A 16,162-nucleotide genomic window follows, 5' to 3' on the forward strand; every position below is an offset into this window, starting at 1 on the left:
AACTTGGGAACTACACAGTGTGCACAGCAATAAAGTCCTGAGTATTTTACCAAGGCATCCACACTCGGTCCTGAAGGAGCTTTTAACTGTGTTCAGAGTGTGCATGAGAGGTGGAAGTTGGTGTCAAGGTTAGATCTGTGGGTTTGGGCTTTTTTTAGTTTTCATTATTTTTTTTAAATATTGATTTGGTATTAGAGTTCCAGAAGACAGAGTGCCAGAAGACAAGATGGATGAGGTATAAAAAGAGATCAGTTTGGGGAAGAGTTCACTGAACTGGTAAAAACAGTGGAGTCCTGAGCTAAAGTGATGGTCAGGTGGAGAAGGCAGACCCAGGACAGATGTAGGTATACACACACAAGGTGTTGCAGCACGAGGAAGGATTGGTCAGTGGAAGTGCCGGGTTTACAGAAGCATCATACCTTGAATCCAGATGGCTTTAGAGCAAACGTGCAGATAATCATCCTTCCCCTGGCTCTCTCCCCCTCCTTCCCGGGGGCTACAGTCCTGCAATGCCCCTCTCCCTGCTCTGCTCTTCTGAGTGCAGTTTCTTCTTTTGCCTCGACAACAGCTATTGGCAAGTCCTCTGGGTTGGACCTTGGCCATCTTCCTCTTCAAACCCCACCTCTTCTTGACATTTTAAAATCCTTGTATCATTATCTTTATATTAGTCATTAGCCATGCCTACATTTTCAACTGCTGCCCCTGGGCTAACAATATTCGGGCTTTATTTTCAGTTCCAAGGCTCCAATGAAGTCACCTACTCAGTGCCTCCACCCAAATGCCCTAACATGCTCAGACGCTCCCCATCCACGACAAGGTTCTCTAGCATCCTGCAACCTGCTTCTTCCCGAGGCGGCTTCCCCTCCCCCTCCCACACACTCAGTCCACTGCTCGCCTTCCTCTCACAACAAAACGCTTCTGGGTTCACTCATTCTCTTGTCTCCATCCCCACCACAAGAACAGGTGATTGATATAAAACCGATAGACAGAAGCTCGCCACCATTGCTCTCAGAAATTCTTAATCTTAAAAAAAGAAATTACTAATCTACAAATTTATTGCTAGAGGGATAAAATCCAAACTCTTCCTAAGGTCTTTCCCTGCCACACTCACACGCAGATAATGTCACTCGGCATTCCTGTACATTGTTTCTTTATAATTTGGCAAAATCTTGCTCAATTTCCAAGTTCCTGGCTGAAAGTTACTGCCTCTTTAAAGACTGCAAAAACTTCTCTCCCAAACTGTTTCACTGCATTTCTCTTGCTTTGTCTCTTACACTGAACCCTGAGTCCTTAAGAAATGGACACCTCGTTATAATTCCTAAGGCTTAGCACAGTTTCATAAATACTGACTTGAGCCAGGTTCATGATGGTACATGCCTGAAACCCAGAACCTGAATGACAGAGGTAGGCACGTCAGAAGGAGTTGAAGGCCAGTTTGGGTTACATGAGATCCTGTCACAACACACACACACACACACACACACACACACACACTCACACAGGAGTGGGAAGAAGAGGAGGAGATATAAACAGATATGATATGTACCTCACTTCGCCAGATAGTATTCATTGGAAGACAGGGAGGCATCATTTGTTAGAGGACCACAACATTTCTCTAGGGGTAGCAATCACCACCAGCACCATGAGCACCAATGTCATCATCACTGTTATGCCCACCACGACCATCCTCTCTGTTACCATCATCACTATTACCATCACCCATCACTGTCAGCATCATGACCACTATCATCTCTTTCACCATCACCAATATTATGATCATCCCTGTCGCCGTCAAAGCACCTTGACAATTATCCCTGTTATCATCATCACCATCATCATGAACTCTATCACTACCACCACTGCCATCATCCTTGTCATTATCACGACCATCATCATTATCTGTCACCATCACCATCATCCCTGTCACTATCATCCTGGTCACAATCAGTTACCACCACTTTCATCTCTCTCATTGTCTGGTATGTACTTGCCAAATGTTGATTAAAGATATTAATTTTTAGGACATTTCCATGAGCATAAATTTTAATGCCTGTTCTATTAACAAGAAGCATCGGAGAAGCTAACTGATTTAAAATCATTTCCCTAGGTTCATAGTACTTGGCTGAGGTTTAAAACTGGGGCTGTCTACCCCCAAAGTTGGCATTCATAGACCCTGTGATTGAGGCTTGGTTTATCCCTACACATCACTGAAGCACAGTTCATTCTGGAGTCTTGATGGAAATGGAGCCAAAGTCTGTCCTAGTTAGTGAGCATCATAGCCTGTATGTGTGTGTACAAGATAATACTTGTCAATACTGACGGACAAGAAGTGGTCCACCTGCTACCTCAGCTCTCCGTCCTCCACATCATGTTGGCTTCCTCATCACCACCCAAGCAAGGACTCTCCCTGGAGTTCAGTTTGCAGGAGCATGCTACCCCAGCTACCATTTGTTCTCCAGGGAGGAGGAAGGCCATTGTCTCAGAATGGCAGCTGTTCTTGTCATTACATTTGGCCTCACAGCTTACTGTAAGAGTAACACCACCATCATCTGAGAAGTGTTTGTTAAACATAAGTGCCTGTCCCCATGAAGCCTGGACCCAGCCTGGACAGAGAACTACTGCTTTAGCATATCCACTGCCAAGGTCAGTGCTTCTCACTGGTTCTCTATCCACCCCCCACCCACCACCCACGACTCAACAATCACTTCTGTTGGGATGGATCCTTGGGCACTAGGAATAAACAAACTTTAAAATTTTATTAATTAATTTGTTTTGCTGAGGGGGGTTTGCTTCTGCATGGATGTCTGTGCCCCATGAGTAGTGCCTGTAGAAGTCAGAAGAGGGCATCAGAATCCCTGGGATTGGAGTTGGGGGTGACTTTGAGTCACCATGTGGGTGCTGGGAGTGAAGCCCAGATCCCCTGGAAATGCAGCAAGTGCTCTTAACCACGGGGCCATCTCTCCAGCCCCGGACGCAACAAGCTTAGCATGTGTTACTGTACTCTACAGCCTTTATTAGGGATTCTCAACAAAATGGAACCAACAAAGTGGAACCAGCCCTAGTGGCTCTTAAAAATAAATGTAGAGGCATCTATTAATTTTTGGGTATCACAATGGTCAGGAAGAATCATGATATTTAGATAACAAGATTAGGAACGCTAAGCGCTCTTCATAATGAAAACCTGTCTCCTTCGATACAACGATCTCATGTCCTTCAAGAAACACTGGTGCGAGTCTAAAACCCCAGAGTCACATTCTGGGTCTGCTTCTGTGTGGGAACTCTTAACCCAGCTGCCTCAGTGTACCAGGGTTGTATTCACTGTGCATCCTGTCAGATTCCCTTAGGGTTCCACCAACTACATGAAGAGAAATTCTTGTCTTTCAATATATTCAGGGTTACTCCTGCACATGGCATTAAAGGTTTTCTCTCAAGTATGGAGGGAGGGGGGAAGGAAAGAAAGGAGAGTGTGGCACCACCTCCCAGGTAGATCTGAAATGCTACGCCTTGTAGTAATTTCTGATTGGTTAACATGCTCTAGATGAGCTCCAAACTGACCCCCTCCACATGTGTTGGCTCCTTGTCCCACTCAGTTGCTATTCTTGCTTACGCAGGCCACTGGAGTGTATAATTATGTTTGCAGTAGAGGCAGCAAGTGCCCACACATATCTGGCGCTTCTTTCCTGTGGCATACATTTCTTCTATCCCTTTCCACAAGGTGAGGGCACATGACCAGTATGGGCCAGTGGGCTGTGAGTGGAAGGATTTGAGTCACTTCCCCCCTCCAGCATTTGCTTCCTCTGTAGCTGTGACAGAGAAGAAACAACTTTGGCTGTCCTACAGCCCCAGCACCCAGGACAGCCATGAGTGTAGCCTGTCACTGAGACTTGAAGGTTGCTTGTCGCCACAGCATAGGGTAGCTTGCCCTGACTAATTTCATGTTCTTTTGACTATTCAGTCTTGCATCTTCCAAGTAAACCGTGGGTTTGAGGTTGGCTTTACCATTGAAAGTGGTCTCGGCCAGCCTCTCTACACTTCAGTCTTCCCACCACCGAAGCAGTGATGGTGACTGTACAGATGTTACCGGGACAGCAAAGGCTAAACAGGCTTGTACGGGCACCATTTATACCATAGTTCCTGGCAGGGAGCCAGGGCTGTGACAGCCACTTGTTATTTTTCCTGCTGACCTAAACTTGACTTTGCTTGACTTTGCCTGCTCTGCCCCAGATCCTCACTGGAGCCTTCTTCAGCTTTGGCTTCCCAGAGGCCATCTCATGTCCTCTGCCTAAAAGGCCACCAGTCCAGACGGCTTCCGGCTTCAGCCTTCTTCGAACCTCCCAGGACAGGACATGGCTTGCTGCAGGCACCGTGCTGTCCGGGTTTTCCTTGCGGGGGCCAAGTGCTTCAATCACTTTGATCACTATTGAGAACATACCTATGCCAAGTACATGCAAAGAATAAGCCAAGTGTAACGGAGGAAATCGAGTGACTTTCTCAATGAGAACTTGGCATGTCTGAGAAACATGTCAAAATGTCTAAATATCCTCTTTGTCTTGTGTTAGGGAATAACTAAATTAGTACAAGCAGCTAGATCTGGCCTCTAGTTCTGACACCCAAACAGACACCCATTTATACTAGCATAAAATAAGTCTAATTTGTATGTATGTGTCAGCTCTGCCTGTCCAAGGGCTGACAGTTTGTCCCTAGACATTGGGAGGTAATCGCAGGTTATAATTATAGGACAGATGCCTTCTTCCAGCCCCTCCCACGCTCCCACCCCCCACTCTTGTCTCTAGTCTCAGTGTAACACTGACTTTTCCCAGGTCTCCAGAGTAAAGAAAAGCAGACGTAATTTACTTGGTAAACATAGAGATAAATTACTCACCCAGACAGAAACACAAAGCGAACACTTTCATCTTACTTGGTTCTTGTCTACACACCAAGCCTTCCTATTTGTAGGCAGTCCTACCAGCTATTGCCTGGCCCAATAGGCCCTCCTCAAACCTGGAACCAAACTGCTGGAACATTTGAACAAAACAGAATCCTGGCCCCTGAGAAATGGTTGTCCTGGTGTCTTTTAAGGTGACTATTGAGGCGTGTTCAAGGTATCCCCTAAGGCACTCTGCTTCCTTCACACGGTGCCAGATTTGCATTCTCACCACTGTAAACGACTTTCCAAGGCGTTCCAGAAAACAAGCTACATCTGTGTGCCTTGACACATCTGCAAGTTTGAATTTCCCCTTTCCATCAAATTCAGTCTGAACAAACCACTAACTTATGGGGCCTCGAAGTGCAGAACACTCCAAGGCACTGATCACACCCCAGAGTGAGAGTCGCTAGCCCCAGGTCTCTGGGAGGTGGGAGGGGGTGGAGGCAGGAGCATGTGAATTTCCTACCAGCAGTAGCTGATGAGCAGTGGTCCAGTGGCTGCTCTATAATTAAGCAGTCTTAACTGCTTGGGCTCCATGATTTACTGAACTTCTGGAACCTACAGGATCTCACTGGCTGTACTGCCATGTGCTTCTCATTTCAGCCCAAGAGCACAGGGTAAAGATGAGCAGAAAGGGTCAGGCTGGGAGGCCAGAGCAGACAAGGTCCTGCTCTGCAGTTCCGTCAAGATCTAGTCCTGATTGTAGGCAGTTTTAACCCGAGGGTCGGTCGGGGGATGAACAAAAGTTTCTCCCATCTACAAAATAGGGACCATCCATCTACCTACCAGCGGCTACCTTGGGCCTTGTGAAAGCACTTGAGAAGCTGGGGTGCTCACCTGAACTTGGACTTTCAAAATTTCCTTTGTAAGTTAATCGTTAGGAACCCAGATCTTTCTCCAGAAAAACAATACACTATGTAGGCAGGTTCCAGTCTAGGATGACAAATATCTCTTTGTATCCATTACTCAAGTGTCTACGTTCCCGGGTGCTACACTCCCTCACAACCGTGCAATCAGCACACTTCAGAACACCCAATGTAAGTCTGAGAAAGCGCCAAGATGGGCTTCCTTTGTTTGGGGAAAGGAGATAGAGACATAGGTTGAGCAAAAACTAAGTCTCACCCTGTAGCCCCCCGCCCTGCTCTTTTCTTACTGTTCTATTTTTGAAGTCCTTATGGTACACATATCATAGCCAACAGCTCCCTGAGACTGGAGCTGGAAAAATCTTCCTTCTCCTTCTACATAAAAAGATTAATACGTGGTGTGTAAATGCACATTGCAGTGACAAAGAACCCTGCCAGGAAGGAAAAATACAACCATGTCCATGGTGGGTACTGAAGACCCCCGGGGAGACTTAGGAGATGCTCAACTGTTCTTCTCCTGGCAGGGGCCTTCCAAATCTGACTTTTCAAATCCCTGATTGAATTCCCAGCAAATTACTCTTCCCAGCTATAACCAGAAAAGCATGTTTATATAAACATGAAATTCCATCAGTGTAAAGCCTGTGCAGCCCAGTTGCCAGAGCCGCTAATAACGCCCTATTGTGTTACTGTGGTGTTCTGGGTTATCATTATACAGTCTTTGCTCCTGGTTGAAGAAACATGACGTTCCATTAACTATACAGTCTGGGCTCTCTCCAGGCCAGAGATGCACCCTATCCAAAGCTGAAGTGAGCCGAGCTTTAACGCCACAGGAAAGTGAACTGACTGTAGGAGGGAAGGGAATTGCTGGGGTGGAGAGAGCAGCCGCAGACTGGGTTCCCTGTGACCGGCTTTTCTGCCTGTAGCTAGCACCCCAGAAGCCAAGGGGCTCAGAAGCCCAAGCACAAACCAAGTCAGCATTCCTTGCTTCCCACTTTGCTGTGGTCTGGTGATGCACAGCGGTGTCTGAGGAGTTCCTTCCCAGGGCAGAGGACTTTGTCTGGAGGGACTACCCTGCGGCCTGTTTGCCATGTCTGCCTGGTGGCCCATCCTCCAGCTCTGGACTTGGAAATCACATCAACTTGCCTGAGTGTAGCTGACAAGCTGGAGGTGTACACACAATGTAAAAGTTCTAATGAGCTTTTCATTCAGCACAAAGATATCCCAGAAAGATGCTGGTGGGAAGGCAGAGGCTTACAATTAAACAGCGAGGGGCTGGGAACTCAGTTCACTGGCCAGAGCTCCTCTCCACACATTCCTTCCGAATTCAAAATTGGCTGGTGGTGGCACACACCCTTAATCCCAGCACTCAGAGAGCAGAGGCAGGCAGATCTCTGTGAGTTTGAGGTCAGCCCGGTCTACAGAGCAAGTTTCAGGACAGCCAAAGCCTATAAAGGGGAACCCTGTTTCTAGAAAAAAAGAAAGCAAGAACCCCCCCAAAAACAACAACAACCAGAAAAAGAAATTTGCAAATTCAGAAGTTAAAACTCTTGTCTTCTAGAGAGGAATTCTGGCCTAATAGGAAGTCCAGACATGCACATGCAGGTGGCAGCTTTGTCTTGCTCTGTTCTGAGATGGTATCTAGTTACTGAGCCTAGGTTGGCCTTGGTCTCCCAGATGCTGGCATCAAGCCTGGCCTCACTGCTTACAAAGGTGGAATGCATACAATGTTTGGAAACATAATAGCATAAGTATTATATATTTCTCCTAAAATATCTTGTAAACCTGCACAATCTGCAATGAATAAACAGTACTCTGCATATTTCATGCCTTACTTAAATCCCATCGTTAGACATTTAGGTAATTCTCAGCTTTTTACTCTAAACCTCAACAACACCGTAGACACATAGTAAGGGCTCCTTCTCAGTTGCGCTTCTTTCTTTTTTCTTTCTTTCGTCTGTCTGTCTGTCTGTCTGTCTAAGATAAGGCCTTGTTGGGTGGAAAAGAAAACCCTTAGCTGTGTTAAAAAGCCTGTCTACTTCCTGCCGAAGCTCGTCTCACCCACACCACTCACATGGCCGCCACATGTGACCATTAAATTTAAACAAAATTAAAAGTTCACGTCCTCATTTGCATGGGGACCACATATGGCGCGTAGCTACTGTTCTGGACAGCAGGAACACAGAGCACTTCTGTCCTTCTAGAAAATTCTACCTGCAGTTCAAGTCCACAAAGACCATCAGTTACACTGTCCCTAGCAAGACAAGACACAGGTGGCCAATACTGGACACTGTGATGTTTTAAAAGTCTCTGCCAACCTAATAAGAACAGTATCGTGTTTGGTCTTTTCCATTTCTTTAATTACTAGTGAAACGGAATGTTTTTGTCTGTGTATTAACTTTCACATATATTTTTTCTTGGGAAATTATGACATAAGGCTAATTTCTAACTAGCTTTTCCATACTAAGGTCAGACTTCAGAGAGTAAATTAGGTTGCAAAAGCTTTTTCAGCTTACCATATTTCACTTATGCTGTCTTTTACCCCCTAAAGTGCTTATATATTCAAATCCCCCTCTGTTCTTCTTCCTGTCATTCTGTATAAGGTGTAAACCTGAGGCTATATAGACATTCTTCACCATTTGCCAAAGAACATCCTTAGAAATAAGAAACTCATTCCCCACATATCTGAAATCCCACCAAGTGTTCATGGTTGCTTATATAGTCTTCTGCTTTGTCCACACACACTTTGAACTTCACCAAACTGTTTTCATTAATTTGCTTTTTAATACATTTCTGTATTTGCTGAGAAATTGTCTTCATTATTCTTTCCCCAAAATGTTGTATAGCCTTTGATTTGGTTCCCCCCACCTTAGAAATAATTCTAAGATGATTTGCCAAAATTCCTCTATCACCTCAATAAATTCGTTTATAAACTGGACCAAAAGTTGAGCTCAAATTATAGATTTAGGACACCTGGTCATGTTCACAGCACGTGGCAGTCCTCTGGGGAAATGGTTATTTTTGTTGTTGTTGTTCAAGTTTCCTCATGAGTTCCTTAGAAACTGTGCTGCTATGGTTTTTGTTTCTTTTGAGACACAGTCTAGGGTAACCTAGGTTGGTCTCGAACTCACTATGTAGCCCAGGAGCCCAGGATCACCTTCAACTCCTGATGGTCCAGGCTCCACCTCCCTACTGCAGGGATTACGGGCATGCACCACCCCCAGTTTATGGGTTTCTGTGGTGCTGGGAAACAAGGCCAGGGCTTGGGCATTCTGGGCAAGGATCCTACTGAGACACAGGCCCAGCCCCCAAGCCCTCTTTAAAGAGCACAATGGGGAGCACCCTTGGTTTCAGACAGAATCCCAGAGTTTCTCTGATCCAGGAGCTCCGGCTCCCACCTGCTAAAGCAAAAAAAGATTTTCCATTTCTTAGCCTGGGCCTGAATTTTAAGTATCCACCTTCTCATAAATCTGTAAGAAAGAGATCTCACTTTTTATCCAAAGAATCTGGAGTTCAAAACAGCCCCTACGGAAAAACCAAACCCCAGCAGCAACTGCGAAGCACATTTGGTGTCCAGCGGCCAGCTTATTTTTCAGGACTCTTGTTCCAGCTCCCAAATACTTTCCAGTCTGTGAAATTCATCTCCCCACCACTGTAACTGCAAGCGCCTCTCCTGGCACTGGCGCAGATCTAAGGAGCCCGGATCCTGAGGGACCTTTTATTGTTGGAGCTGCTTTTGAGCGCACATAAGTGAACTTGAGTGACTGTGGCTTGGCAGCCCTGTGGGGATCTGGAAAGTGTCGAACTGGTCTTAACTCGCTTCTCCCTTAAAGCAAAGTCCATTTTAGTCAGAAGGCCAACCATGCTGGCTTCCCTGGCAGCCCATCCGTCAAAAAGCCAACAGCCCAAATTTACCTACATCTCAGCTCTGAAGGCAAAGGGCGCTTAGGACATTTGCCAGTTGACACCACTCAGGAGGAAGGGTGACAGTAGACTGACATCTGTCTGTAGGGTAGGGGGCAGGGATGGTACTCAGCCCCTACAAGGCTGAGGTCCCCACAAAGGACCAGCTGGAGTCCCAGAGGTAGAGACTCCGTGACTTGGACTTCCACTAAGTGCCCAGGGTCATCAAGCCACGAGAACAAAGACTGCATTTTGTGGCCGGACATTTGTAAAAGGAGATGGCTAGCTTTGAAGAATACCCTCGCCTCTTACTTTGGAAGTGTCTGTAAGTTCTACTTCTGGTTGCAATCCCTTATCACCAAGGTGGGAAGCAATCAGAGAAATAGAGTCAACTGCATCCTTCTGGGACTCTCAAGCTTGGGACCAGGGACAGCAAGGAAATCGGGCAAAGCAGCAGGGACTGTCCGCATCTGGGGACAGGATCCCAGCAGTGGCGTCCCTGGGGACCACCCGACAGAGAGCAGCATCCTCTAGGCACTTACTTGTCCAGGATGAAGTAGAGATCGAATCCCCCATAGCAAGCTGGTCCCCCGTCCTCGCGCCGTCCCCCGTGGCCGGCGCACACGAGCACGAGCGCAGCCACGCAGAGTCCCCGCAGGCCCGCGCCCAGACACCCCGCGCGGTCCATGCTGCAGCCGGAGAGCTGGCCTCTCTTGCGTCTGCAGGACCTCAGGGGCTCGCCATACGCGGCCCGGGTTCCCGTCGGGTCCCCTGGCTGCCTGAAAACGCCCGGAAGCAATTGTCCAGAAAAGTTCAAGGGTTTCGCTCTGGTTTCCGCCGGTTCTGCGCTGGGGTTTCGGGTTTCAGGGACCCCAGGGCGCTCTACTTCGTGGAGGGGCTGGGCTCCGGCCGTCAGGCCGATCCCGGGCTAAGCTTGAAGCTTTGCAGTCGAAGCAGTTCCGTCCCGAGGGCTCTTTGTCCTAGATTTTAAGTATGATGGGGTGGGTTTTCAAATTGTTCTTGGTTGGGGCAGTGCGGTGTCTTTGCTCCCTCCCCTCTCCGCTCCTTTCTTAGTTTTTTGGGTTTTTTGGGGGGGGGGATGGGAGGGGTGGTGGCGGGAGGAAGAAAGTCCAAAGAGTGCCACCTTGTGGCCAAGGGCGGCGAAAGTGTTGTTGGGGTCCCCTAGACCTTGGCAGACTGAGGCCGGAGTGTGAAGGGAGTTTTGGTGGCAGGGGATAAATACATCTCAGAATCTTCAGACGAGGTGTAAGCCTGTAATTAATCCTTCCCTTTTGTCTTGCTCCTTGCCTTTCGCACGGCCACCTCTGTATTCTCTCTAGCATTTCCAAACTTTCTTTTTCTTTTTTTTTCCTCTTCTGAATCTGCGGATGCAGTCACTGTAAACATTTGATGAAAACTCATTTTCTTCAAGCAGGGTGGCTCCAATCCCAGACTAGGACTTTTCAAACACGAGCCTTTGTGCGAACGAGGCAGGGAAGAACAAGGTCTTTGTGATCTGAGCCATCCGGCAACCTTGCATCGTTTTATTTCCTATCATGAATTGCTAGGGCTGAACTCTGCACACACAAGGCCACCAAATGTGAGGCTTGCCTTGAGCCTCGCACGGGCTTGGAATGGCTGAGGCCCCGGGATTGTTTCTGCCTCATGGATCAGTGAGTCTGTGATGACAGGTCCTCCTTTGTGCCTGTGAACGTTATCCCTCCCCATCTTTGATGAAGCACTGAGGAAGTAAACAGTTTCAAAGCTGTCAACAGTTCAAGTCACTAGGCGCTGTCCTACAAGTCTTGCCTTTGCCTTTCTGGACTGGTGGGTCTTCCTTAGTCTGAGTCCCAGTTCCCACAGGACACAAGGTCTAGCTTTTCCACCACTCCAGAAGTCACCGGTCCATGCACACTCTTGTCAACGCTTCAAGGCTCTTCTAGGCAGGCACACTTCTTGCCCTCCACTCAAGAGCCTGTCAGACTTTTATTCCCCACCATGGCCATCCTGGTACTTTTCCTCCAAATCATGTTCCAGCATCTTGGAATGCTCTATTAACCATTGATTGTGTTTTCAAATAAGCACATTATTAGCGGATCACACGAGCTCCCTTCTAGGGTGATCTCCAGAGTGACCCCCACCTCAGTTCATACTCCTCCCACATAAAGGAAGTGACTTATTTGTTAGTGCCTATTTGATGGCATCTGAGTTTTAAGGCTTCCCCGCTTCTTGGATCACTTACTCTGAGGGGGCTCAGTGGCTGTGATGGCTACTCTTGGTTGTCAACTTGACTATGTCTGGAATGAATTACAATCCAGGAATTAAGGGCACACCTGTGATCCAGATCTTGGGGCAGGAAGACACGGAGCCTTTAATTCAGATCTTTAAACTGGAAGACACCTTTAATCTGGGCCACACCTTCTTCTGGAAGCCTATATCAGGACAATGGAAGAAGGAAGGGTTCGTTTTTTGCCTTTGTCTCAGCATATACAGATGGTCAGCCGAGATGCCCAGCCTCATGGACTGAGCAGCTATTAGATTCTTGGGCTTTCCATTCACAGCTAGCCATTGTTGAATTAGTTGGACTGCAGCCCGTAAGTCATTCCAATAAGTTCCATATCTATATAAGGAGAGAGAGAGCGAGATTCATTCATTCATTCCACAAGTTCTCTGTGACTCTAGAGAACTCTGACTAATACACTGGTATATTATGAGAAACCCCAGACCCCAGCCATGTGGCTGGACACTGCCATCCCTACTGACAACCAACATCAGTCACCAGCCTGGTGTTTTGGGAGCTGATTCTCCAGGGCCTGTCAAGCCTTCGGGTGACTGCAGCCTTTGAGACCCAAACAAGCACCTAACCCGGCCCTCCCCTGACTCCTGGCCCATGCAAGCAGAAGACAGTGTTTGCTGCATTCTCGGCTGCTAGCTTTGGGGGCAGTTTGTTATGCAACAATAGGTAACTAACAACTGCCTGTTGTCACTTTAACCCTCGGAGAATTTCTGTAGGACAAAGGTGATTTGACAGTTTCCCAGACTTGCTTGTCTATGAAGCTGTTTTCGGGTAACATCTACTGGCACCCATATTTTGGAAATTTCTGTTTGCGAGATAAAATAATTAGGGGGAGTAAAAATACTCTAACTAGTCTAAGTTTGCCTTTTCGGTACTTTCTCCTGCCTCAAAAGAGGAAAACCCATCTTGGCCCCACCAAGCTCTGTGATAAGAAATAAGGAGGGGAAGTCTAGAGAAACCAGCTGGACCGATGAAGTCTGGAAAACCAGGGGATGCTGGTCCAGGAAGAGAAAGAATTCGAGGACAGTGTAACAAAGAACATGTTTGTGAGGTTGGCAGGGAAAGCTTAATGCCCCTGCAGGGAACTGAGGGACAGGAGGAACCAGGGAGGGAACGTCTCCTCTCATCTACACGCCCTCGGGATCCTCTGAGGTATCTAAGTGTTTGGGTGGCAGAGGACAATGGTTTAGGAAGTCAACCTGGGAGAGAGCATTGGGTCGTGACAGAGCTCTCTAAAGCTAAAGACACCACTATGGAGCACAGGCAGAGGCATATTCACCAGAGTGGGAGGAGGGCCCATTTAAAATATGCTCACAGAGGAGCAGGGAGGGTAGGAGAGTATGCCCCCCACTCCCAGGACAAATATGGCCCTCAAGAGGGCAGAGAAGTAGCTGGAGTCACTCAGGTAGTGGAGTGTACCAGCCGCCCCTGCCTTTCTTCCGGGATTTTGTAAAGAGCTCCCCCCATTTTTTTTTTTGGTACAAGCTGCTCATCTCCAGTTTGCTACCACCTCAGCCACTGCAGCTATACAGGTAGAAACCAGGGTGTGAAGGAATCTAAATAGTACCACATGCTGCGGAAGTCAGGCGAATAAGCCCCAGGAAGCCCCCATTGCTTTGACAAGTGTCAGTTTCACTAAGGAGTGTTCCTGCGCCCTGTCACTAGCAAAGGAATACCTCCTTTCTGGGAAGCAAGAGAATAAGGAGGTAGTTTGTGACTCTTCAGATGGTCTATCTGCAATAGGAAAAGGACCAAGATATTTAAGGATTCCATATATCTCAAACTCGTTGGTTTTCAAGAGATTAGAGAATTTGCCACTAGACTGACATGCCAAGACTTCAGTCTGACACAGCAATCACCATACCAGAGTTTTCTTCATTGAGACAGTAGTTATTAAATGTGACATGCCTGCCTATCAGCTTCTTACTGACTCACTCCCTTGTTGACACTACCCTCCCCTGATCCAGGTCCTTCCGTCAAGCTTCAGACACCTGCTAGGTGCTGTATCACACCATCTATCCCACTGCCATCTCATCTTCCCAGAAACTCACCGGGCACCAAAGTGCTCCTTGGGCTATTATTCAAGGCTCTGAAAAAGGCTCCAGACAATGCAGACGAAATAAAATTTATTTCCCTAATAAATAGTTGTCAACAATCTGATACATTCTAGTACATTTCATGTCGATCGGATAAACCCACTATTTGTAGGCTTTTGGATGTCTCCCTGGTCACCCGGACCACACACCGTGTGTACAAAGGTCAGGAGAGTATTTATCTTGAACAACAGAATTTCTGAAGAATCTGAGCCATGTTGGCTTTGGGGATGGGATAAACAAAAATGCCAGTAATCAAGCAAAGCCCAGGCGCTGAAGTCATCTGAAGAAGATGTCATGATGGTATCCCAGAGGCCAGGCAACCCTCAATTTTAGCCCAGAAATGGTCAGAGCTGTTCAACTCAGGAACATTAATACTCCCACCAAAGCCAAGCTAGGTCTAGCTCCAAGTAAGTTCAGTATAAAATAGATTTTGATTCATTCCAAAGCCCCAGCCTTTGGGGCCTGCTAACAACCCTTGCCATGAAGGGATGAGGCCCACTCAGGATGTAATGGAACCCGACGCTGACTGAACAAGAGCCCTCCAAAGAATAAACTCATATTGTAGATGGGTCAATTATCAGTCCAAGACAGATCCTATTTAATCCGATTCACAAGCTAGTTCTGCTAGGGCTACACACCATCTATATATTAGTTACTTCTCTCACCAATAGGACAAGAAAGCAGCAAGGGGGGGTCTTTAAATAGGAAGGGATGTAGTCTCTAATGGTGGTGAGAACTTGAGGCAGCTGGTCACATTGCATCTAAGGTCTGGAAGCAGAAAGCAATAAATGTCAGGACCCGGCTGGGTCCCCAGCCTGTGGAAAGGTCTCACCCACAGTCAGGGCGGGGCTTCCTACTCCAAATGACTTAATATAAAAACTCCCTCACAGATTAACTCCAAGGTTTGGCTACCAGGTAATTCTGTAATGTTGACCGTCATTATTAACCCAGTCTTCTTAAGAACTCATTCTCCGGCCCTCGCTGAACAAACAGTTCGTTTCATGTAGAGACCAGGCCAGCTAAACTCAAAACTCAAACTGAAATAGGTCAGTACAGTGCAGGGTCCTGACAAGCCTGGAACTTACATATGAATGAGGGAAAGTTATCTTAGATAAGCTGAAGCCAACACAAAGCTAATCGCAAACCAGGTCAGTTCAGTGCCAATTCTGCTCAACTTTGGCATATTTAAGGGTCTTAGTCACAGATTCCAGACCAGTCCACACTGGTGAGAGAGCAGGGAAAATCTCTCCATACCATAATCATCAGTCCATAATCGTTTTGATCCTTGTAATGACCAATGTTGTGAATTTCTCCATCAGAGACATGGGTTCAAGCCGATAGAAAGTCTTTATTAGCAAGCAGGTGACTACACCAGGTGCTCAATAACCCAGTGTAGCCCAGAGCCTTTCTCGGAGTGAGCTTTTAAGCACAGAAGCCACACCCTGGGTTGACACACATCAGTCGGCAAGAACAGTTAGCCAGAATTGGAGCTACAGAAAGTCAATAAGCAAGCGTAGTTCCTTTAGAGACTTTCCTAGAACTATGGGCATTAATCTATTGGGTCTTTGTTCTTCCTTTGTCAGGTTTTACTGCCTCTGTGCTGGGTTTCAAGGCCTGAATGATGCTTCCATCATGATATCAGTTGTGCTAAGGTCTGGGGGCCTGTTATACTGCCTTCTAAATTGCATGCAAGTGGCCCCCAGAGTGTGTGGACACCCGTGGCCAATGTATGGATGGGATGTGTGGATTGATGTTGTAAAGGAGGCTTGCTCATTGTAGAACAATCCCATGGAGCCCTTCAAGGTAGAAATATCTGCAGAATACCAGGAACAGGCTTAGGGGTTTGAGGAGTACAAATACTAGTGTCCCATTTTGTTTCCTTCCTTGGCAGATATCCTTTCCTTTCCTGATGAAAGCTATCAAAACAGGCAGAATTAAAGTTAGAACTAGTCAGGGTGATGTGCAAGTGAATAGCAGAGTCTCAAACCAAGCTGTTCAGGCAAAGCAATTCTTCCCTTGATGGCTGTGTAAGCTCCTTGGTCAACACTTAGCTCAAAGCAATTCTTCCCATGATGGCTGT

General features: G+C 47.0%; 1 protein-coding gene across 1 annotated transcript in view; it reads right to left on the minus strand.

The window, feature by feature from the left end:
• Antxr1 (ANTXR cell adhesion molecule 1) overlaps positions 1-10,758 on the minus strand; it is a 185,601-nt gene extending 174,843 nt beyond the window's left edge. Inside the window, 1 exon segment of the mRNA XM_005071117.4 lies at positions 10,233-10,758. Within this exon segment, the coding sequence (XP_005071174.2) occupies positions 10,233-10,378 (146 nt within the window). The 5' untranslated portion in view covers positions 10,379-10,758.
• Positions 10,759-16,162: the final 5,404 nt, after the last annotated feature.

Source organism: Mesocricetus auratus, unplaced genomic scaffold (genome assembly GCF_017639785.1).
Source record: "Mesocricetus auratus isolate SY011 unplaced genomic scaffold, BCM_Maur_2.0 Super-Scaffold_100676, whole genome shotgun sequence".
NCBI lineage: Eukaryota > Metazoa > Chordata > Mammalia > Rodentia > Cricetidae > Mesocricetus > Mesocricetus auratus.